Here is a 25221-nt window from a genome sequence, read left to right on the forward strand (position 1 = left end):
CTAGAACTTGCTCTAAAAACAAGAGGGCAAAAAATCCTGAATCTTGAGATAGTACCCCTATACTCTACACATCAGGAGCAAAGCCCAACAATAACACAAAGTTGCAAATCAAGAAATAGGGTGGAAAATGAGCAAACAGCAGCAACAAAAATAACCTGGCCATAAAAAGCTATTATGATGATAGGGAAGATCAAGAATAAACCCAGAAGGTAATGAAGTCACAAAAGCTATAAGCAAAGCCTCAAAGAAAGATATGAATTGGATATAAGGCCAACAAGAATTCCTTGGAGGGCTAAGTTATTTTCAAAATCAAAAAAGAACAGGAGAGGAAACATTAGGTAAATAAATGAAAGTAAAGAAAGAAAATCATGAAAAGACAATTAGCAGCTTGGTAAAAGAAGCACAACAATGGTGAAGAAAATATCAACTTAAAAAAAAGAATTGGCCAAATGGTAAAAGAAGTTAAAAAATTCACTGATGAAAATAACTTCTTTTTCTTTTTTTACTGAATAGAATTTTATTTTCCAAAATATATGTGAAAACAAATTTTAACATCAATTTTTTTAAAAATTTGTGTTCCAACTTCTCTTTCTCCTCCATTCCCATTGTTCAAGTGGAAAAGGAGGTACAAAAGCTCACTGGAGCAAATAATTCCCTAAGAAGCAAAATTGGGCAAATGAAAATTATTGACTCCATGAGATATTAAGAAACAATAAAACAAAGTCAAAACAATGAAATAGTAGGAAAAAAATGTAAAATTTCTCATTGGAAAAACAACTAATCTGAAAAAGAACTTGAGGAGAGAGAATTTAAGAATTACATTAAAGTTGTGACCAAAGAAAGCCTAAACATATTTCAAGAAATTGTGAAGGAAAACTTCCCCCAAATCCTAGAACCAGAGGGTAAAATAGAAAGTGAAAGAATCTACCAATCATCACCTAAAAGAGATCCCAAAATGAAAACTCCCAGAAATATTATAGTCAAGCAGCCAGAAAGAAACCATTCGAATAGCATGGAGTCACAATTTAGTGGCTTTCATTTCTATTTGAGTTTAATATCACTAGTCTAGAATGTAGACTATGGGAGAGAGAGTAATGTAGTCATCCTAGAAAGATAAGCTGGAATCATGTTGTGAAGGGCTTTAAATGCCAAACAGAGGCATTTGTATCTTATCCTAGAGGCAAGAAGAAACCACCAAAGTTCTTTGAGAGATACAAGGTTACATCTAAACTTTAGAAAAATCATTTTGGTGGTTATATGGAAACTGCATTGGAGAGGAAACAATTAGGAGACTATTGCAATAGTCTAGGCAAGAAGTGATAAAAGCCTTAACTAAGATGACTATGGCAAGAAGTGAGAAGTGAGAGCTATGGAGTTAGGATCACCAAGACTTGGCAAATGATTGACTATGAAGTTTGGAAAAAAGGGAAAATAGTACAGGTGACTCCAAGGTCATTAGCTTCAGTGACTGGAGGAATAGTGGGTACCCTTGATAAAAATAAAAATGAGAAGATTTTTGTATCATTGAATGAAGCTAAATCCCAGGTCTTCTCAAATAAAGAGTCTATTATTAACCACATGGAATGAGATAAAGGCATAGCCTTAGAGTCAAGAAGACATGATTTAAAGTTCCAGATCTTGCATATGTTACATGTATGATCATGAACCAGCTACCTGACTATCCAGTGTCACAGTCACCTCCCTGATTACATGGTACAGTGGAGTTACTACTTTCCCTCAGTGGAAAATCCTTACAACATGGGAGTTTCACCACACTGTTGAGATCCTAGGTAAAAAAGCTAAAATGCAATTTTTAGCATAGGTTCTAGAGCTAAAAGGGACCTACTCTAAATACCTCATTTTATGGATGAGGAAATAAGTATGAGAGGGATTAAGTAACTTGGTTAAGATCACAGATGGGGCAGAGATGAGATCATTTGATTATTCATCCAGTCCTTTTCATAACCTCATATATTAATCAGAGATCAATTGATTACAGACATTAAAATGGTATTATTGATAGATTACTTACCTCTGAACCTTCACAGCATTCTTAAATGATCCTTGGTAAGAAGAGCTGATAGGGTCACTTCCTTCAACTTCTACTAGAAACATATTCTGTTAGTTGAATTGTCTCTTTATCATGTTCCAGGGTCAAGCCTATATGTATACCAAATGGGTAACTGCATATGTTTTATGATTGGAGGAGTGCAAAAAGACCTTCCCTCTCCCTCCTTTTCTCCTACTAGGCACAAAGCACAAAAAGACTTTTTTAGCCTTCCCAGGAATCAGCTAATGCTAATACATCCCAGCTGTTTGCCTATAGCTGGCTGTGGGTATCTGGGATTTAAAGAATCCTTCACTTAAAAGTTATGTAAGGGCTGGCACTAACTAATTAAGATTAATTAAAAAATTGTGAAGGCCAGTCTAAAATATTGAAATATCTGGATATAGAGTTGTTGTTTTGTTTTGTTTTGTTATTTGCGGGGCAATGAGGATTAAATGATTTGCCCAGGGTCACACAACTAGTAAGTGTTAAGTGTCTGAGGCCAGATTTAAACTTAGGTCCTCCTGAAACCAGGGCTAGTGCTTTATCCACTGCAGCTAGAGTATTTTTTTTTTCAAGGAAAAAAATTTTTTTTACATATATAATGCCTACCTTTAAGTACACAGTGTTAGGGGCAGCTAGATGGTGCAGTGGATAGAGCACTGGCCTTGGAGTCAGGAGGACCTGAGTTCAAATCTGGCCTCAGACACTTGACACGTACTAGCTGTGCAAGTACTTTCATCTGTACTTGGGCAAGTCACTTAACTCTCATTGCCCAACCAAAAAAAAAAACAAGCAAACAAACAAGAACACAGTATTACAGCCTGTATGATCCCAATTAATCATATGATCAGGCAGTGGTTTGTTAAACATGGAGCCACCAACAGGGAAGTGCAAGGATTTTTATTCTGTAATTGATGGTGAATGAAAGATATTAAACCAATAAACAAGGGGCAGCTAGGTGGCACAGTGGATAGAGCACTGGCCCTGGATTCAGGAGGACCTGAGTTCAAATCTGGCCTCAGACACTTGACACTTATTAGCTGTGTGACCCTGGGCAAGTCATTTAACCCTCATTGCCCCACAAAAAAACAATAAACAAGACAGCATTGGAGAAAGTGGCATTGGGAGATGGAAGCATGGAAATGTCAGTGCTTCCAAGTAGCTAGACAGTTTTAAAACTTGGAGCTTTTTTACTCCCTCCCTTTCCCTACCCCCACTACTGCCAGGTCAGGCAATAATCTGGTTGCAAGGTATAACAGCTGGATGTTCATACACTAACTTGTAGTCTCACACTAATGTTTCTAAGTGGAAGTTTGAAAAATTTAGCAACATACTTTGTAAAGCTTTGATTTCTGAACATATCCCTTCCCTCTACCCTACCCAAAGACATGTCCCTTGTAACAATGAATAAAGAAAAAAAGAAAGAAATTCAAAAATCAGTTAAGTCTGAGAATAAATGCAATAGTTGATACCCACAGGTTTCTGTCTCTATAAAGAAGAAAGGGAAGGGGGCATTTTCTCATCTCTTCTTCAGGGCTTAGTTTATTTGATATAATAACAGTGTCCAGTTTCATTTTTTGTTGTTGTTCTTTCATTTACAATGTTGTAGTTATGTATACTTTCCCCTGGTTCCTCTTATTTCCATGTTACTTCACTTGTCACAAGTTCATAGGAAGTTTTGCATTCTTTTCTGAATTCTTCAAATTCAACATTTTTGATAGCACAATATAATATTCTATCATATCCTAGTAACACAATTTTTCTAGGTATCTCTAAATGATGAGCATCTGCTTTCCAAGTAGAAGTCATGGATTTAATATACTGTATGTAAACCATTTTACAAACTTTAAAGGACTACATAAATGTGAGTTATCATTTTTAAATTTTATGTTTATAAAGAGAGTGTAGCATAATGGACAAAAAGCTGGCCTTGAAGTCAGGTTGACTTGGTTCACAATTTACCTCTAACATGTATGTATAGGTTGTGTGACCTTGGCTAAGTCACTTAACTTTTTGTAATGATCTAGGGAACTCTCTAAGACTATACAATGCAGAGAAGGTGCTTACCTGAATCCATATACAGAATTTCCTTAAGTGGAATTTCCATATACCAGTGGAATCACATGTTTATTCCCTATCCCATAATCTAGTTTTTGTCGGATTTCGAGTTATAAAAACAGGTAGAGATCATCTATTAAGTAGAAAGAGCTTAGATTTGTTAGAATCCTCACTTAGCTTCTGGGCTGCAGTTTTTTCATCTGTAAAATAAGGGAGTGGGAGGGACAATACGACTGCTATGAGTCCTTCCATTTCCAGATCCTCTGATGCCAGTGTAACTTTTGCAAAGTCGGAACCATAGGGGTTCAAGTTGCTAGAGAGCTTGAGAGTTGTTCTTCCTAGCCTATGAAGAGAGTAAGCTAATGCAAGATTGGGACTGGAAGACATGATTCCTTCTCAATGGGTTTTGAAGGATTACTCGAGAGAGAGGAGAAGAGACCAAAAGGGAAAAGGGAGAGGGTAGGACTTTTGCCCCCAAACGTGGAGCCACTGTGTGATCTTAGTGGCCAATGGCAGGGACATCTACAGCTCCTTTCCTCAAACCCAAACTTCCAAGGGATGCTCTGTCAGGTGAAAACTAAAGGGACAAATGATGAGGTATAAGATTTTATTCGCAGGTGCTTACTCAGGTAGCTGGAGAGCTGAGGAAAAACCAGAAACAAGGCTCAGTGGTACTTAACCCTAGTCCCTGCACTAATACTTCTCTAATGCTAGTATAGCTGGCTCTAAAGAACTAAAGAACTCAAGGCTAAAAGAAGGATGCAGGCCATTTTCATGGTTTGTACTTGGAACCTGGGCATTTCGCATGATAAAGCTTAGGGACAGCTGTGGATTGATGAAGAAAATGGTAATGACAAAGTTACATACCTATATAAGGGGCAGAGCAAAAGCTTTGAAGAATAGAACCATTTTTTTCTTCTTCATGGTAGAAAACACAGTGTTAGACTTTGGGGGTGGGGGCTAACTCAAGATAGATGGGTAGAGAAGGAAAGATTCTGGAAGCTGCACACTAAGGGAAGTTAATTCTCTATCCTATCCTTGATTTCCAGTTTGCATCACTAGAGATTTCAGGGAATTTATCCTTCAGTGAGATAAGGACGACTTTCGGTTTAAGTTATCTTTCTCCAAACAAAAGAGTCCTTTGCACTATTTTCTGGTCTGTTCTAATCTGTGTAACTTGTTCAGTTTCTGTTTGCTATTTGATTGGATGCATGGGTTTACTAGCTAGTTACTCTTTGTGATGGTCTTCTGCATTACTAGCATTTGGTATATAGGTGTCAAAGAAGTAAGTGTAAGTTAAGAGTTGAAGACAGGGAGGCAGCTTTTTGTTTTGAACCAGAGATGTGCCCCTAGACCAGCAAAGTTTAGGGGTGCAGATAGATATAATTCTAATTCTGTATGTCTCATAATTTCCCTTGCAGAAGGGTGGGCAAGATTCCAGAGATACCTACCAATGTCTTCCCTGAGCTAAATTTAAATAAACTGTGTGTGTACACACACACACACACACACACACACACACACACACACACACACACACACACCCTTACATATTTATTCTAATAGAACTCTAGGGAGACTAAATAAGATCCCTTCTGGAGGTTTTTGAAATCAGCCATTAATACACTTTCTTAAGTCTGGATAGGATTGATTCAGATAGCTATGAATTGTCTAGGCTGCCAAAACCATTTGCTCTATCACTGGAAGTATTCAAATAGAGATTAGATGACTACACTGGGGATGTAGTTTTGTGAGTAGAAAGGAAGGTTGAACTAGACAAAATCTTTTTTAACTGTAAGAGCCTATGATTCAATAGCAATAAGTTTAAGTATCTACTGTATATAGAGTACTATACTAGGCCCTAGGGCAGATCCAGAGCTTAGATAATCTTCTTCTTGCCTAAGGCAAAGATAATGTTCCTTTTCCATCATGACCAACTTCTATTCCAGTCACTGTTAGTAGAGTCAGAATGGAGAGCTTTTCTTATTGTTCATGACAAAGGAGACTTAGAAGCCACTGGATAATGGAAAAGGGGGTTTTATGATGGGATTAAGAAGACTTTACGGGAGCAGAAGGGGGTTGGAAGGAACCAAGCAGCAGGTGGGTGTAGGGGTTGCTGTATAAAACTGTTTGGGGGAAAGTATCATAAGGAGACAGTGGAATGAGATTTCTCATTTGTGGAAAAACACTAGCCAAATGTAGCTGTCTGTTAAAGATTCATTCTGTTCTTACACAACATATAGCTTTATTTCTAGACTTCAGATGGAAAACAGAAAGCACATTCCAGGAACAGATTGTGCCCCAGAAGCAACCAGTAGGTGTGCAACATGCTGCCACCTTGTGATAGCTTTGAGCAGTGATACTAAGGGCAGTTCAACAACTCAACTCCTCAAAAAGTAACCTGGTCACTTGAGGTGGGTGAACTGTTAACATAGCCCTCTAGCAAGCCTGCGTGGGTCAAATCTTTATGACAATTACCAGCACAAAAAGGTGATATAATAAATATATGGATAAATACAAAACATACACACGTGCATGCATACACATACATACACACACACAAACACACATTTGTTGATGTTATTTAGTCCTTGATGTCATGTCCAATTCTTCATGACCCCTTTTGGGGTTTTCTTGTCAAAGATATTGGAATAGTTTGCCATTTCCTTATCCAGTTCATTTTACAGATGAGGAAACTGAGGCAAACAGAGCTAAATGACTCACTTGCTCAGAGTCACAGAGCTAGTAAGTATCTGAGTCCAGATTCGAACTCAGGAAGATGAGTCTTCCTAATTCTAGGTTCAGCATTCTGTCAACTGTGCTACCTAGCTGCCTACATACATACATAGATGTATATGTATACACACACACACAGTATATATATATATATGTATATATATATATATATATATATATATGAGTTCAACCTTCATTCTTGAAGAAGACCAATTGACCAAGAGTGATGTCTTGCTTGCACATGAATTGAAGTGAGACTGAGCTGCACAAGGTCATCAGCCTCACTCCTCCAGAGTCATCAAAATCCAGTGTCAAGAGAGAAGTCAGAATGATTGCTGATTGCTTAGAATGCAGTGGGTGACCTTGGACTTTCTAAATTAAGGTCTTTCCCAAGTCTCAGTTTGTCTGAGGCAACACCCATTTAATGACAAAGGGGTAGGTAAGAATTGAGACAAAAGATGGCCTAATTTACCATAACAAAAATATCAATCTGAAAGGGTAAGACCCTCAAACTTTCTGGCTGGAACAGAAAACAATTGCTATTTATACTCATTTTAAGTCATCAAAATACACACATATCTCATATATATGTATATATACATACACATATACATATATATAATATTATATTGTATGTATGTGTGTATGTATACATATATGTGTGTGTATGTATATATGTATATGATGACTATTCTTAACTGGTATTCAAAGCTTCCCCCCTGCCAAGGAATCAGTTTATGAATAGATTTCAGAGTCTCTGTAAACTTGGAACTTTTAATATTTTGATATGTGTATTTCAATATAATTGATTTCCTTTGTAATCTTCTAGATTTTATTTTATGCATTTAAAACCATCATCCCCAAAAGGGTTCAGCTCCATCAGATCACCAAAGATCTGCCATGATACAGAAAAGGGTTATGTCAGTATTTAATACAATGAAATCACAGTACAACAAAAGTATTAGATAACTCTAGAGAATTCCCTGTAAGAGAATTAGATCTATATTGATTTTTCTCTTTTAAAAAAAATTAAAATTAAATTTCATTTTTTTAATAAACAAAAATTTATGTTTCTTTCCCTGGTAATATGTACTAGTCACTGTTCATTTGGTCCTTTCAACAATGCCAAGTTTGGGGAAAATTAGCTGGGGTTTCTAATATAGTTGTTACTTATAAATTGGAAGCTTTAGGACCAGTTTGGGGGCATTAAACATTTATTAAAGTATACTAAATATTAGTAAAGAGAGCATACATGTCTCTGAAAGTTAAGAAAAGGCCTATCTAGCATAGAGGAGAGAATAGAGCTCAGCCTGGCTTTGTAGCCTAGAGGAAAAATAGAGCTTAGCTTGACCTGCTTTTTCCTCCAAATCATCTGCCACCAAGAGCACCTCCTAGAGAGTCTGAGAGTAACTGAGTGTGGAAGCTTTTTCTAGGTCCAGAGGAGAGACAGTCCTTACACACTGCTTCAAGCTAATTGGTTAGCATCAACCAAATCCATTGGCTCACTGGACTTGAGAGTGGTCCGGTGTCGAGGGCAGAGTTTACACCCTCTTGAGGGCCAGGTAGGTGTGGTTTTAAATTGAATCAACTTTAAGTGAGTTAATCAGTGAAGTCAGTCAATCCAATCAATCTTAATCCAATCAATCCCCTCTTAGAGGACCTTTGGGTGTTCTCAAAACCCTATTTTTTGGGCAGCTAGGTGGCTCAGTGGATAGAGCACCAGCCCTGGAGTCAGGAGTACCTGAGTTCAAATCTGGCCTCAGACACTTAACACTTACTAGCTGTGTGACCCTGGGCAAGTCACTTAACCCCAATTGCCTCACTAAAAAAAAAAAAAAAGATAAAAAAACCCTATTATTTTTTCACATTATACATGTATACATATACATATATACACACACATATGTATATGTGTGTGTATATGTGTGTATGTATATAAAAGGCCCTGGGGAGATTCAAAGTTTAGGTAAGACAGTCCCTCCCCTCATAGAGTTTACAGTCCAGCAGGGCAAGATGATTACTATAGAAGTATAATATGTAATGTTGCCATGAATATTTTGGTGTATGTGAGATATTTCTGTCTTTGACCACCTTGGGTATATGCCCAGAAGTATGTTAGGGTGTAGACACTGTTGCAACTTAGCATAATGCCAAATTACTTTCCAGAATAGTTGGAATAAGTATATGTTTGACTTCCTGTAGCATCTCCAAGAGTGACATTGCCTATCTTTGCCAATTTTCTGGGTATTTGATAAAACATGAGTTTTGCTTTTTCATTTTTCTAATTAATTATTTGGAACAAACTTTGATAGAGTTAATACTTTGTCCTTCTTCAGGGAACTGTTTGTTCATTTTCATCGAGGAATGACTTTCAGAACACTCAGTATTCTTATGCTTCTTTTTCTCACCCCCACCCCTCTCACCTTGAAAAAAAAATGGCTTGAACTATGAGCTGTCAAATGAAACATAAATAAGCATCATAGTAATCTTGTTTTACATATTAAAATGAATTATTTCCCATTGGTAAATAGAAGCAAAATAAATTCCATAAGGCATTAAGCCCTGAAGTGAGGGAGAGAGAGAGGAGTAGGAAAGTACTTGAAGCTTAAAATTGACCTGGAAAATAATTGTATTATTTAATGAGTTGTTTTGACTTTTAAATATTTACTCTTAAGTGGCACTTCCTGGAGGCTTAAATAAATGAGGACATTTTCCCTCTCTATAGTGAAAGTCAGGGACTTAATAAGTGGAATAAAGAGTCTAAAGCATAATTTTTAACTAGCATCCTGCTACAATGGAAACAGATGGATTTGGAGTCAGAAGAAAGAGGCTTGATGCTTAGTTTTGCCATTTTTTTACTATCTGTATGACCTTAGATAAGTCCCTTGATTGTCTCATGCTTGAGTTTCTTCAACTTCAAAATGTGGGGATCAAGCTAGATAAATTCTAATAATACCCCCCCCCCCAGTTTCAAATATAGGCTTATGATTACCCTGGAGCAAAGCCATAATAGCAAACGTTGTGTCTTAGACAAGTAGCACATGACCAATCAAGGAAAATAGCCTGAAATGTATCTTCAAATAGTTCTGGGGAGGCCCCTTATGGATATTAGGAGAGATGAGCTAATCTAGGGTATAACAATCATGTGATAGCTTCCTTTTTTAGCTAATCTTTCTTGCTAAACATGTGTGTCCCTGTCACTTTCTAAATGTAAGTGACTGGGACAAAACCCCAGTCACCATACCCTAGTTAAAATCTTACTCTGTTCCCAGAAGTCTTTTTCAAGCAAAGACAGGATTCTATCATGAATATATCTTCTGATGTAAGGGAGGCATTGTAGCATAATAGAAAGAAAGCTGGATTGGAAAACAGAAAACAGGGTTTTTAGTCCTCTTCTTCCACTTATTATTTATGTAACTGTGGGTGAATTCATGTTCCTAATGAGCTTCTTCATCTGTAATATAAAGCAGGTAGACAATATGAAGCTAAGGTTCTAGCTACAATATTCACAAGTCTACAAGTAGTGGGTTGGACCAAATGAGATCCCATCTAGCCCAATGGTATTTATTCACTTGGATGAACTGCTCTGCAGTCTGGAACACTAGAAGACAAAATGTACTTGCTTGCCTAGAAGACTGTGAACAGAAATGTTTCTAGAATTTACCAATGCCCATTTGTTCCCCTAACTGGAAAATGTATTCATTCCATTGATTTCATATAAAAGGCAGCATGTTAGTCATGGTCACATACATGGACTTGGCTCAGTTCCCTGTTCAGTGGGAAGCAGAGAGATAAAGTGCTTTCACTGAGGGAGGCTAGAAAGTATGGAGGAGCTCTCTCTAAGATGTCAAATTAATGTATCTTTCCTGTGGACTGATCAAGTCAATTCAAGGCAAAGTTTGGTCTGGGTCATGGATGCACTTGAAGGAAGCTGCAGATTCATCAGTGTCTGGTGACACAGAAAGTTCCAGAATGTGGCTACTGAAAAAAACTTGCCTAGGTAGCTAAATTAAAATGAAATCCAAAGGAGTTACTAAACTCTCAACCTAATTTTAAACAAATATTAAAATGGCCTTTATCCTGCAGAAAACAAACATGTTCTGCTTTTACTTTAACCACCTTATCTTCAGGGATAGAAGAAATTGTTTTCTTCTGATATTGTAATTCTGAATTGGCTTCAGAATGTAGGAAAGAAGCATCACTCATTTGTAAGAGGCATTTGTTCCTTTTCCCTGATTTCCCAGGAGCAAAAACACTGGATAGCATCAGCAGAGATGATTCAATTTTCTTCCCCATGATGGGGCAGCCCTCAGTTTGTCCTTGATTGATATTTCTTTCCTGATTTCAACAGTAAGGTTTATTGGAACCCAATTCATGTAATTTTACATCCCTGGAATTATTTTTGTGGTTATTGACAGAGAAAATAACATGTATTCATTCATTCATCCATCTATCCATTCAACAAATACCAATTGGACACGTGGTAGGTAAAAGGCACTGCATGAAGTGCTATGTATAATTCACAAATTTCTATTCCAAAGGACAGATTGTCCAATGATCTCTACCAGGGAAATAGTGGGAAAAATATCCATTTCAGCATCCTGCTGTTTCCAAGGGAGAAAACCCACTGGTATTTGTTTCTTTCAATCAATTAATTAATTAAGAAGCATATACTGTATTGGCAGGCACTGGAGTGGGTACTGGACATACAATTGATATAGATGATAAAATATAAAATAAAGCTATAGATAATGTAATATAGAATAAAGCTGGAAAGGTAAGTTGGAAGTGAATTGTGAATAGTGTTAAATTCCAGAGTTTATATTTAAATGGGTGTCACTAGAGTCTATTGATCAAGGCAGTTAGTTAAATAATCAGATTTATGGCTTAGTTATATCATTTTGGAAGACATGTAGAAGATGTAGTAGAGAGGGGAAAGTTCTGGAACAAGAAGCCCAATTAGGAGGCTATTGTAATATTCCTAGCAAGATAAAGGCCTGAACAAATGTGGTGATCACGTGAATGATGGGATAGGGACAGATACATGATGTCATAGAGCAGCAAGTTAGCAGCTCATTAGATATATGGAATAAGGAATGACTCAGATTGTAAAATTGGGTGCCTAGAAAGGATGGTGGTAGTTGGCTTTGATAACAATAAGGAAGTTGAGAAGGAAGATAAGTTTTTGGGAAAATATAATGAGTTCTATTTGGTACATGATGAATTTGAGATAACTATAGGATATTTTGTCTGACATGATCAATAGCCAGTTGGTGACACAAGACTGGAATTCGGAGAGATTATGATAGGCTATATAGATGTACAAGTCACCTAGGCAGCTAGATGGCAGAACAGATAGAGAACTGGGCCTGCGGTCAAGAAGACCTGAGTTTAAATCCCACCTTAGACACTAGCTGTGTGAACCTGGGCAAATCATTTAACCTCTGTCTGCTTCAGTTTCCTTAACTGTCAAATGGAAATAATGAGAGTATTTACCTTTCAGGATCAAATGAGATAATGTTTGTAAAAAGCTATGTTCCTGGCACTTACTGGGTGCTGTATAAATGCTTATTTCCCTTCTTCTACCCCTTTATCTGTGTAGAGAGGATAACTAAATCCATGGGAGCTGATGAAATCATCAAGTGAGGGAGTATAAAGAGAGGAGGACCCAGGACAGAACCCTGGGGAACAGCTGCAATCAAGGGCCGTGATATGGATGATGATTGAGCAAAGAAAGCTGAGAGGGAGTGGTCAGACTGGTAAGGGGAGAACCTAGAGAGAGTAGTGTCAAGAGAGCCCAGAAAGGAGAGACTGTCCAGGAGAAGAGGGGTAGTCAGCAGTGTCAAATGCTGCAGAGAGGTCTCCCATAGGGCAAAAGAAATGCATTTGCTTTTCCATTTTCTCCTGTCTTGACCCCTACCCTCTGATCATCCCCAACCATTAAATTAATGTCATGTATTGATTCTACCTCTCTTACATCTGTCGCTTTCTCTGCATTCATGTAGCCTCTACCCTCATTATCTCTTGCCTTCATGATTCAGTGACCTCCTAATTGGTCTCCCTGCCCCTACTCTCTTCCCTTTCCAATCCTTCCATATAGCTGCCGGATTTGTTATTCTTAAACACAGATCTGATAGTGTCACCCCAATACTTAAAAAAGCCTTTAGTGGTACCCCATGAAATTTGGCTCCCATGTACCTTATCTTATTTAGTGGACTCCTTCATGTATTCTCAGTTCCAGTAAAATTAATTTATGAATTCCCATCTCCTGCCTCCAGGCCTTTGAACAGACCTACCCCAAGAATAGAAATCCCTCCCTCCTCACTTCTGCCTCTGAGAAGGCCTAGCTGCTTTCAGAACACAGCTTATGGGTCACCTATTATTCAAGGTTTTTCCTGATCCCCTCAATTTATTTTCTCTCTTGAAATTACTTCATTTATTTGTATGTATTATTTAATTGCTTATCCATCAACATATCGTGTCCCCCAGTAGAATACAAGCTTCTTGAGGTCAAGAATGTTTTGTTTTTAAGTGCAACACCTACTGTAGTACACCTCATACATATTAATCATTCGATTCATGTGTGCTTCATTATTTTGTTTTTTTTTTAGTGAGGCAATTGGGGTTAAGTGACTTGCCCAGGGTCACACAGCCAGTAAGTGGTAAGTTTCTGAGGCCAGATTTGAACTCAGGTACTCCTGACTCCAGGGCCGGTGCTCTATCCACTGTGCCACCTAGCTGCCCCTTGTGTGCTTCATTTTAAAAAAATTCATTGGCTATATTCCTTTCTTCAGTCTAGGAGTTCCCACTTTTGTCTCTGCCAAGCACCATTTCCAACTCTGGTAATGAGTATATTCACTTTCATTCTGTCTTTGTGCTGACTGTTCATCACAAGGGGAACCAGGCGAGAAAGTGTATGAATGGCTCAATGCAAAATCATCCACTCTGTAGGAAAAAAAACAAAACACCCCCCCACACACCACAAATCACAGCAGGTGCCTAAGTGAAGGGGTAGATCAACAACTTCAGATACATACACAAAGGACAGAGCATTAGACTTTCACATTTACTGATGGCTCTTTGTGTGTCAGCTTGTATTCATTTGGATCTAATTGCTGAGTATTCCTTTTTATACCTAATGCCCAATCATGTTTGGAGGCATATTTGTTTATTTAATTTTTGTCTTTCCTTTTCAGTGATGGATGGGCAGACAGAGATGAAGTCATTGAAGGTTATGAGGTTGAAGCCAACGGAGGCATCACCATAAAGCTCCAGTCACCAGAGGTCAGGTCTTTTGATGACTACTTCCTGAAACTGAGGCTGGACACCAACACTCGAAATCCATGGTTCCCTGAGTTCTGGCAGCATCGGTTCCAGTGCAGGCTTCCAGGACACCTTCTGGAAAACCCCAACTTTAAAAGGATCTGCACAGGTACTCCATTCTCAGAAAGAAATGTATATCATGTGTTATTAGTGTAAAGTATGATGGTAGAAGAGTTGAAAATTAGATCCATGTCTTCATCCATTAAATGAGTAGAACAAGGTACTAGTGTGTACTTGTACTTTACTGATGTATAGCTAGTGTGGAGAGGCCACCTCTACTAGATAAAAGTAATAGGAAAAGATCATGGGATCACAGACTTAGAGTTAGAAGGAACCTTAATGATGTACAAGTATAACCCTATCATATTACAAATAAGGAAACTGAAGAACAAAAGTTAGGTGACTTGCCCAGAGTAATACAGCTATTAAGTATCTAAGGGCAGGGTTAGAACCCAGGTCTTCCTAGCTCCAAGTTCAGTGCCCTATCCATTATCCTATGATGCCTCTTATTTGAAATATATAAAAATAAATAAAAGAAAATAAACAAACATCCCAGGTATCAATTATAATGTATACATAAGGCAAAGAAACAAAATTAATCACAGTGACCCATAGAATTTTTTGCTATTATAAACGTAAACAAAACATGTTATGTTCTGCTTCTTTTGTCCCCTCTCCTCTTGACTACCCCTATTAAACCACTGTAAAGGTGGAGGTGGAAGTAGGTGGAGAGGAAGATAGAGAGAAAGCCAATGGAACACTGATCTAGATTACCAGAGTTGGTAAGTAGATGTGAAAAATCAATCCATTCTTGTGAGCTTTCAGTAAGCTGCCAATGCTGTGTCAATTCTAACTCCACAACATATCTTATGCAGAGAGCTTTATATATTTATAAACAGAATGGACCTGAGAGAAAACATCCAGCACAATCCCATGATTTTATAGTTCAGGAAACTTGGGCTAAAGAGATTTATGATAGCTAGCTTTTATATACTGCTTTAAGACTTACAAAGCATTACATGAATATTATCTCTTGTGATCTGAGGTCAAGAGAGATTAAGTTATTTGCCCAGGGCCATATAGATTCTTAATACTTGAGGCAGGATTTGAATTCAGGCCTTCTTACCTCCATCACTCTTATTCACTATGCCAAGTGACTTGCCTAGGTTTACACTGGTAGTAAATGGAAAGCACCAAGACTTGAACAGCCAAGTCCTTGGATACCTAAGCCAACCCTCTTTTTTCTTTTCATTCTCTTCACTCACACAGTCACCATCCTAGTTCATACCTTTCTCATCTTTTGCCTGGGATATCACAACACCCTCCAATCTGGACTCTTGGTTTCCAGTTCATTTTCTGAAACACAGCAGGAAAAATAATCTTCCTATGTATGTCTGCCAATGTTGCTACTCAAGTCAAATCAGTGTCTCCCAATTGCCTCTAGGATTAAAATACACATTTCTCAGCCTTCACAGTGATTCCAGCCTCCCAGTCACAAATCACATCATTCCCCTTCCCAAAGTCTTTGTTATAGTCAAAGTGGCCAGCTCCTGTAACTTGGTATTCCATCTCTAGGTTCTACACTTTTGTGCAGAACCTCACCTTCACCTCTCAAACTTCCTAGTTTCTTTTAAAGCTCAGCTCCTGTGAAAAGACTTTCCTCACCCCTTCAGTTGATTGTTTCCTTCTTCAGATGATCATATATCTCTTTACCTGTCTACATACTGGATAGCTCCACATATGTAGCTCCTTGATGGCACTAGCAGGGTTGTTGTTGTTGCTGTTGCTGTTGTTGTTGTTGTTGTTGTTTTGGGGGTTGGAGGGAATGGTCTTAGAAACCCTGGTGTCTAATATAGTGTTTTGCATAAATGTTAGGCACTTAGTCAATGTTTGTCATATTAAATTAGCCTGTGGAGGTAGCTAGGTGGCACAGTGGATAAAGCACCAGCCCTGGATTCAGGAGGACCTGAGTTCAAATCCAACTTCAGACACTTGACACTTACTAGCTCTGTGACCCTGAGCAAGTCACTTAACCACAGTTGCCTCATCAAAATAAATAAATAAATAAATTAGCCTGTAAGTGGAGTAGCTGGACTCCTTCACTTACTTCTGTAGGGGCCAAATTTAATATGGGGAGAGTTAATTGGGTGGCTTGCCATAATAGTGGGGTTCAGAAAATAATGAGGAGGGGCAGCTAGGTGGTACAGTGGATAAAGCACCGGCCCTGGGGATACCTGAATTCAAATCTGGCCTCAGACACTTGACACTTACTAGCTGTGTGACTCTGGGCAAGTCACTTAACCCCCATTGCCCTGTCCAAAAAAAAAAAAAGAAAGAAAATAATGAGGGACCTCTAGGTCCAAAGTTTCCTCCAAGGCCAGAGAGAGACCAAGAGAAAGTGGATTACTTCCTCTTGGGGTCCCTTTTTCTACCTTTTTCTCCCTCCCCCCCAAAGGGGTGGTCTTTCAAGTAGTGTGCGACTGTTGATGATGCAGTCCACAGCCTCTGAGGACACTCCTTCTCAGGGTTGGCCAAATTAGACTAGGTCTAACAGGGTGGGCCAGGTGTGGCTAAAATATAATCATCTTTAAGTGGGTACTTAGCAATTTCTCATTCACAACTAATTCAAACACTACTAAGTCAATCAAGTCAGACCCCTGGGCATCTGCCAAATTCCATTATTTTGCTACACTTCCATCCTCTAACATTCCATAACTCCAAGGAAGGAGGACAGGGAATTCTATAAGAAAGTAGGAGAGCAATTCTGATAAAGCTTAAGCTGAGATCTCAGTGAAATCCTTAGGGTATCTATCCTTCTTCAGTTGTACTAGAATCCAGTAATGACAGTTCCGGACTTTTTGTTATGGATATTACATATTTGATCATTATGACACAAGATCTGGGCAGAAAGTATCTTCTTAATTATATCACTTTGTTGTTTAGTTGTTTGCAGTTGAGTCTGCCTCTTTTGTGACCCCATTTGGGGTTTTCTTGGCAAAGATGCTGGAATGGTTTATAGTTTCCTTCTCGTTTTACAGATGAGAAAACTGAGGCAAACTGGAGTGACTTGCCCAAGGTCACACAGTTAGTTTCTGAGGCTGGATCTGAACTCAAGTCTTCCTGACTCCAGGCTTGGCCCTCTTTATACTGTCCCTTTATATCTCACAGCAGTCCAAAGTCAGACAACAATGCCAGAAATACACATCCATCCTGAAGGATTCTATCCAGTATCACATTAGCACTAGAAATTGAGATGACAACCATTTACTTAAAGTCTGACTGAGCACTCCTATTTTATAAGGTCACAAATCCACTCATTGACTCATTAGATTTTTATCAAGGTACCTGCTATTTATCTAGCACTATTAAATGTAGAGGATACAAACAAGTGTAATCAATGATTCTTGGTCCCAGGGAGCTCATGATCCACTTGGGGAGACAGAAAATAACAAGTATAAATCAAGTAATAATTGAAGACAAATATAAAACACCTGCTATTGGCAAGGCACTGTGCTATGTTCAGGGACTCCAGAGACAAAAATGAAATAATCTGTGACCTGAAGGTATTCCTCTTCTACAAGGGCATACAATATGTATGCAGATTAAAAAAATACAAGACAATGTAAGGAAGAATGGAGCACTATGCACTGTGGAGATAAGGGAACACTTCATGGATGAGCGGTCACCTGAGCTAAAGCTTGAAAGAAGGCAAGGATTCTGGGAGGCAAAGAAGATGAAAGAGGGCTCTCCAGGGGGAAAGGGGATGGGTATGCAAGTGCATGTAGGCAGATAGAATGTGGACTTTGTGAAAGACCTAGTGGTTCAGTCTGGCTAGAAGATAGAGTGCATAATAAGGAATAATATGAGAAACAAAGGTAGAAAAGTAAGTAAGCGTGGTAGGTTTTAGGTTTCAGGCTGAGGGGTATGCATTTTATTTAAAAAATAGGGAGCCAGGGCAGCTAGGTGGCATAGTCGATAAAGCACTGGCCCTGGATTCAGGGGGACCTGAGTTCAAATCTGGCCTCAGACACTTGACACTTACTAGCTGTGTGACCCTGGGCAAGTCACTTAACCCTCATTGCCCTACCCCTACCCCTAAAAAAAAAAGATAAAGAAAGAGAAAAATAGGGAGCCATTGGAAGTTTTCAAGCATAGTTATATAGTTAAAAAAACACATAAACCAACAAAAAATCCTCTGTTTTACATAGCATAATTTAGCATCTGTGTGCAAGGTGGATTAGAAGGAAGAGACTGGAATGAGGAAAACCAGCTGGGAAGCTATTACAATAGTCAAAGGAAGAAATGTTGGTCTGAAATAGAGGGATGATCATGTGAATGTAGATGAGGGGATGCATGTGGAAGTAGAATCAGCAGGACTTCATTACTGCTTAGCTATGAGGCACAAAGGAGATGAGAAAATTTAGGATAATTTCAGAATTATCAACAAGAGTGACCTTGGGGACAATAGTGCCCTTCACAGAAATTGGGAAGTTTGGAAGATGTATGGGTTTGTGAGAGAAGATGATGAGTTTCATTCTGTACATTCTGAGTTTTAGATATTTCTCCATGTAGAGAGGTCTATTAGGCAGATGGAAATGTGGGCCTGTAGTTCAGGGTAGAAAATAGGATTGGATATATAAATTTGGAGTCATCTGCATTGAAATAATTACCAAACCCAGGAGGATGAATAAAATTTTCAAGAAAGGGTATGTGAAAGGAAGAGTAGAGGACCCAGGGCAGAACTTTGGGAGAGATCCATACTTGGGGGATCAAAAAATAGATGGTGAACCATTAAAGTAGACTGAGAAAGAGTCATCAAACCAGTAAAGGGAGAATTTGGAGAGATGTATTACAGAAACCAAGGAAGGAAAGAGTATTCAGGAAGAAGAATGCATCAACAGTTTTCAGAGCTATAGGAAGGTGAGGTAGCATGACAATTAAAAAAAGGTCATTGAAATAGCATTTGTGTTGACTGATATGGGAAAGAATAAACTTGGAAAGAGTAAAATTGGTAGACTGGTGGGATCAGAGAGCAGACTTCAAGGGGTTGAGAAATGAGTGTATTGTGAAGAAGGGGAAGCTCAAGTATAAGTCCCTCTTTCTAAGAGTTTTGTGATGAATGGAAAGAGAAATGATGGGCAATAGCTCAGAGGAATGGCCAAAGCAAATGAGGAATTTTTTAAGGATAAGGGCCAGTGGAACAGATTGTAGGCAGCTAATATGTAGTGAAAGCTTGATGTTGCTACAAGAGGTGTAAATGTGAGTAATGACCTAACATTCTTTTTTTTTTCTTTTCTTTCTTTCTTTCTTTCTTTCCTTTTTTTTTTTTTTTTGGTGAGGCAATTGGTGTTAAGTGACTCGCCCAGGGTCACACAGCTAGTAAGTGTCAAGTGTCTGAGGTCGGATTTGAACTCAGGTCTTCCTGAATCCAGGGCCACTGTTCTATCCACTGCGCCACCTAGCTGCCCCCTTAACATTCTTTATTTTTCTTTCTGTTCACAATGAAGGCCTAGCAGGTCTTTTTTTAAGTTTTAATGCAATACTATAAACATTATACTACACAACCAAGAGGAGTTTAGTGGGCATTTTCACTAGTGTGGGCTCATCTTCAGTTACATTTTCCAGATTTTCTCCAGTTAGGCTTTGAATCATTCAATTTTTATTGATTAAATACCTGCTATGTGGTCAGCACTATGAAGGTCCATGGGGGAAAGGGGAGAGGAAAATAGAATAAATAAAAGATATGCTTTCTACCTTTAAGCAGTTTACAACATAACTTGGAATATAAGGGACTTTTGTATTTGTAGTAAATGGCCCTTCAGAGAGAGGCAGGTCAATGTTCTTTGTGGGTTTTCCACGAGTCCCAAAGAGTTTAAGAACTTACTCAAGGTCCTACAGTTAATTTAGTTTATTGTTATTATTATTATTTTTGCAGGGCAATGGGGGTTAAGTGACTTGCCCAAGGTCACACAGCTAGTAAGTGTCAAGTGTCTGAGGTCAGATTTGAACTCAGGTCCTCCTGACTCCAGGGCCAGTGTTCTATCCACTGTGCCACTTAGCTGCCCCTTACACTTCAATTTTTGAGGATCATAGCTTGACCGAGTTTCTTTCTTGACCAGCGCTTAGCACAGTGCCTGGAATATAGTAGGTGCTTAATAAATGTTGATTGATTGATAGAACATAGGCTATTGAAAATGGAAGTAGGTTTGATTTTTTTGTCATAATTCATGCTACAAGGGTATATGTGTACCTGAGCTAATGTCCCATTTAAGTAATTAGCTTTGAAGCAAAGCACCTAAGCCATACATTTGTTATTTTTTCCCCCTGTAGCAAGCAGTAGCCTCCAGTTCTTACTTTAACTATGCCATACATCTATGTAGATAGTAGAATGGTAACTAACAGTTTTTTATACCTGGGGCAAGCAACACAAAATTCATTTGGGCACCCAATATGAAACATACCCCCAAAGCAGCATTTTAAGACCAATCCAACTAGGAGAAAGGGAGTAGGGTTCTATGAGACTCAGGAAAACTACCCATTGGAGGGTGGTGTAGGGTTGTGATGAACCCAGATCATAGTGCTTTAGGAAAGCCAATTGTTAATTTTTTTAGTATGAACATTTATACCTTGGAAATTGGCAAATGCTACAAATCAGGGCTGGATTTACTGTTTGTTGATTGTGTAGAGTATATAATGGGAGTAATAAAGTGGTAAAACAATGTAAATACTACAGATTAAATTTTTAAAAATTTATTGTAGGTATATTTCCCTCTCCCTCAAAATCTGGTTGTTAAATATTGACCAAAACACCTCTGGTTGCTAGCTTCCATAGGCAGGGTACTCAGAAAAGGTTGGGTGGGGGGCGGGGGGTGGGGTGGGGGAAGAAAGCAAAGACCACCAACAGATGGCTTCCTATTTGAACTTTATATCTATATAGCTCAGTTGTTTTTAATCTGTTGTAGTTAATGATGGTACTTACTTTGCTAGATTATAGTGAAGAAAATTATTTGTCAGGTCTAAGGTTCTCTATAGATGTTGGCTATTATTGTCGTTGCAATAATCAACCTCATGGGTGTTTTGTAAGGAAATCTCCCTTTAAAGTACTTTATAAATATAGTCTTCTATTAAAAAAAAATTAGCAAGATGCTATCAGAAAAAACCTTGAAAGACTTACATGAGCTGAAGCAAAGTGAAATGTACTATATACAAAATAACAGCAATATAATAGGATGATCTGCTGCAAATGACTTAGTTATTTTCGGGAGTGTCATGATCCAAGACAACTCTGAAGGACTGAAAAAAATACAATTCATCTACAGAGAAAGAGCTGATGGTATCTGAATACAGATAGAAGTATATTTTGTTGTTGTTAGTTCCTGTTTTAAAAGTTTTTTTGTCTGTTATGTTTTGCACAACTGCACATGTGTGGCTTGTGTTAAATTGATTGAGTTCTTAAGAGTTCTTAAGGGCGGTAGGGAGGGAGGAAGAGAATTTGGAACACAAAGTTATAAAAATCGATGTTACAATTTGTTTTTACATGTCAGGTGGGGAAAAATTCTAAATAAATAAATAAATAAGAAAATTAAAAAAAAATCTGTTGTATTTAGTACACTTGGAATTTTGGTGCCTTGGGGAAAAAACCCAGGTACCTTAACCTAGTTATAACTCTGCTAAAAAAGCAAGCAGGGCAACTATAGAGTGGTAGACCTCAAGTCAGGAAGACTCATCTTCTAGAGCTCAAGTCCAGCCTCAAATACTTACTTGCAGTGTGACCCTGGGCAAGTCACTTAACCCTCTGAACCCAGTTCCTCATCTATAAAACAAGCCGAAGAAAAATGGCAAACCACTCTAGTATTCTTGCCAAGAAAATCCCAAATGGGGTCATGAAGAGTCTGACACAAGTGAAAAAGACTCAAAAATAAAATTATAAAGAAATCTTATTTTCTAGTCTGTTTTCAACACTTGTTTTTACTTGTAAAAAGGATTGTTGCTTCAAGACTTATTATTCAGATATCATTATCATTTACTTGAGAAGTTTGAATATCAAAGACTACTGCACAGCTTCCTAATGCAAATATAAAAAGATCTGTAAGAAAAGGTGTGAGGAAGTAGAATTAACCTTTCCCTACTTTTAATAGTTAAGATTTCTGTCATTTATTTTTGCCTTCCTTAATTGGGTCATCTCTAATGTTTTGCAAAATTTTTATATTGCATTTAGTTTCTATGGAAACCTTTATTGGGTTTAATCTCAAATGTCACCATTTGAATAAAGAGTTTATTTGCATGGGAGTCTCAATTTGATTGTTAAGGACCCTGAGCCCAGACTGAATAATTTGGGAATCAATGTGGCTAATTAAAAAGTGGTGAGAAAATTTCTCCACCCTCTTGTCAATTTATTCTATTCTCTGACAAAGAGAATATCACTACTTAATTAGTTGAGGATGTCAAGGGACTTAGAGAGAGAGAGAGAGAGAGAGAGAGAGAGAGAGCATTGGCATAGTGCTGACTGACCCTTCTAACTTCTAAATTGGTCACTTTTGGATGGTCTAGTATGTGTCCTACTAAATCCTATCATTCCTGACCCTCCCCCTCAGTCCACCTTCATGGATACTAACAATATTCATTGACCTATAGCATGGCATCTTGGATAGAGGGTTCACTTTGGAGTTGGATAGACCTCAGTTTGTGCCCTGCCCCTGCTGTCCATGGACAAGTCCCTCGTTATCTCTGTGCCTCAGGCAACTCTTGAAAATTATTAAGTTATAGAGGAGCTGGTGATGAGTTTTTAAATAACCAGGAAATCTCAGTACTTCACTATTGCCATTTTTGGGTCCATATGGTTCTCTCCTCTCAGGAGGATTGGAGTAAGGCCTGGTTTGGGCAATATTATTAATATAGTTATGAATAATGTTGTTGATATTATTATAATTAATTTCCTTATCAAATGAGATAAATGAAAAGCATTTGACAAACCTTAAAATCACATATAAAAGTTTATTATTGTTAATTATTATTACTATCCCCATCATCATTATTATTACGATTAATGAGTCTTGGTCCAACATTTTTAGGTAACACTTTCCAAACCCCTTCTAGGGCCATATGGTTCTCTCTCCAAGAACACTACATTAGCTTTACCTGGCTGCCACCATCAATTAGGTCATGTGGCTCTCATCTTTCCTGGGGTCATGTGGCTAAGAGGCACTGCCACTGTCAATCCATAGCTGCCATTAGTGGATGTCTGGAAGAAAGGATTTGTGGATGAACAGGCTTCTCTGCATCTCTTCATCCCCATTCCCTCTCCACTGATTCCAGGGATTCAGTTGTCTCTGATCTCTCTTAACTCCAGTTGGTACTCAGTAATCTGCCTCCCTCTGCTCCTTTTTATAGATCAAGTCCAAAGGGTTCAGCTGAGATCACTTACAGCTCTTAAACCAATCAAATTATCACTGAATGACAAGATTTAATCACTCCTCCTCAATGAGTCATAGATAGACTGATCAGTCACAGTGGAATACACTGTACCTTGACCCCAACATTGTGATGCTGTGATGTCATTACTCCTCTTTGAGTAAGTAGGATGAACAAAAACAAACAGATGGTGCTCCCAAAATCTCTTCATGGAATTATCCTAAATGATTTCATTTTGGTGTTAACGAGTATTCCATACTTTCCATAGAGAGAGACCATCCACATCTTACATGGGTGCCTCATTCATTGTTGAATTACCCTGAATTACTCCTGGTTGGTCTTTTTTTTTTTTTTCTTTTTGGATAAGACCTGTGATTTCATTGGTATAGCAAACTCTCTCTCCCAACCCATCTTACCCATGAGTTAACTACAGTGTAGCAAGGTTACTAACTTGTCCAAGGCCCAAGCTTGCAAGTAACAGAGCCAGGATTTGAATCTAGGCTTTCCGACTCAAAGGCCAGACTTCTTTTCATTATTTAATTCTTCTCTTCCTGAATTTAGAGACAGTTCAAAGTGAAAGATAACCATTAAAATAAAAGTCATAAAGAAATGGAATTTTTTATCCTAGAGAATAGACAAAATGAGGAAGAATCTGAATTCTTATGGAAAATGATAATTACCCTCTCTTTATTTCTACCCAAGTCATGCTTAAGCCACTACCACGTGAAAAGTTTAGCTTAGGTATAACAGGAGATTTCCTGGTAGCCTCAGTTGTTCAACCTTAGGTTGTAACTTTAAGACAGTCTGTGAGATTCCTCTTTTCTGGAATTTGGACTTCATTGATGATGATGGTGGTGGTGGGGGATGATGACAGCAGCTATGATTTATGCCTACTGTATACTATGCTAAGCACTTTAAAATATTATCTCATTTGATCCTCACAACAACCCTGGGAGGTAGGTACTATTAGCATTTCCATTTCGTAGGTGAAGCAACTGAGGAAAAAATGGTTAAGTGACTTTCTAGGATCCTACACCTAATATTTGAGGCTGGATTTGAACTCAGGTCTTTCTGACTCTAGGCTTGGTATTCTATCCACTGTACCATCTACATATCTGTCAGTGCAAGAACTAAGTCCCTCGACCAACATAGTATAATCCAAGAAAAATTGAGGAGACAGAAAAAAAATTCTGTCTTTTGATTCCCTATCCATTCAATTTAATTTAGCAAGCATTATTTAAGTGCCTAATATGTGCCAGAGGCAGCTAGGTGGCTCAATGGATAAAGCACTGGACCTGGAGCGAGGAAGATCTGAATTCAAATCCAGCCTCAGACTCTTACCAGCTGTGTGACCCTAGGTAAGTTACTTAACCTCTGTTTGCCTTAAACTATTGGAGAAGGAAATAGCAAGTAGTATCTTTGTCAAGAAAATCTCATTGAAGCTTAGGGATCTCTTGAGATTGAAAGTTCTAAACTGCAGTGGGCTAAGCTATGATTAGATGTCTGCATTAAATTAATCACAAATATATACAGGGCCCCAGGACTCAGGAGTCACCAAGTAGTCTAAGGAGGGAAGAAGGCAAACCAGCCCAGCATGGGAGGGGATTGGTTCAAAGCTCCCCTGTTGATCAGAATAGAACCAG

At 38.3% G+C, this 25221-nt stretch overlaps 1 protein-coding gene across 5 annotated transcripts in view; it reads left to right on the top strand.

The window, feature by feature from the left end:
* GRM1 (glutamate metabotropic receptor 1) overlaps window positions 1-25221 on the top strand; it is a 452400-nt gene that overhangs the window by 311127 nt on the left and 116052 nt on the right. For all 5 annotated transcript variants that reach the window (XR_006352779.1, XR_006352780.1, XM_043963679.1 and 2 more), the window contains exon 4: window positions 14041-14276. Coding sequence is in view for 3 of the 5 variants with exons in the window: in XM_043963679.1 (XP_043819614.1) it covers window positions 14041-14276 (236 nt within the window). In the remaining 2 variants the exon portion in view is untranslated. The remainder of the gene's footprint in view (window positions 1-14040; window positions 14277-25221) is intronic.

The sequence above is a fragment of the Dromiciops gliroides genome, chromosome 4 (assembly GCF_019393635.1).
Source record: "Dromiciops gliroides isolate mDroGli1 chromosome 4, mDroGli1.pri, whole genome shotgun sequence".
Taxonomy (NCBI): domain Eukaryota; kingdom Metazoa; phylum Chordata; class Mammalia; order Microbiotheria; family Microbiotheriidae; genus Dromiciops; species Dromiciops gliroides.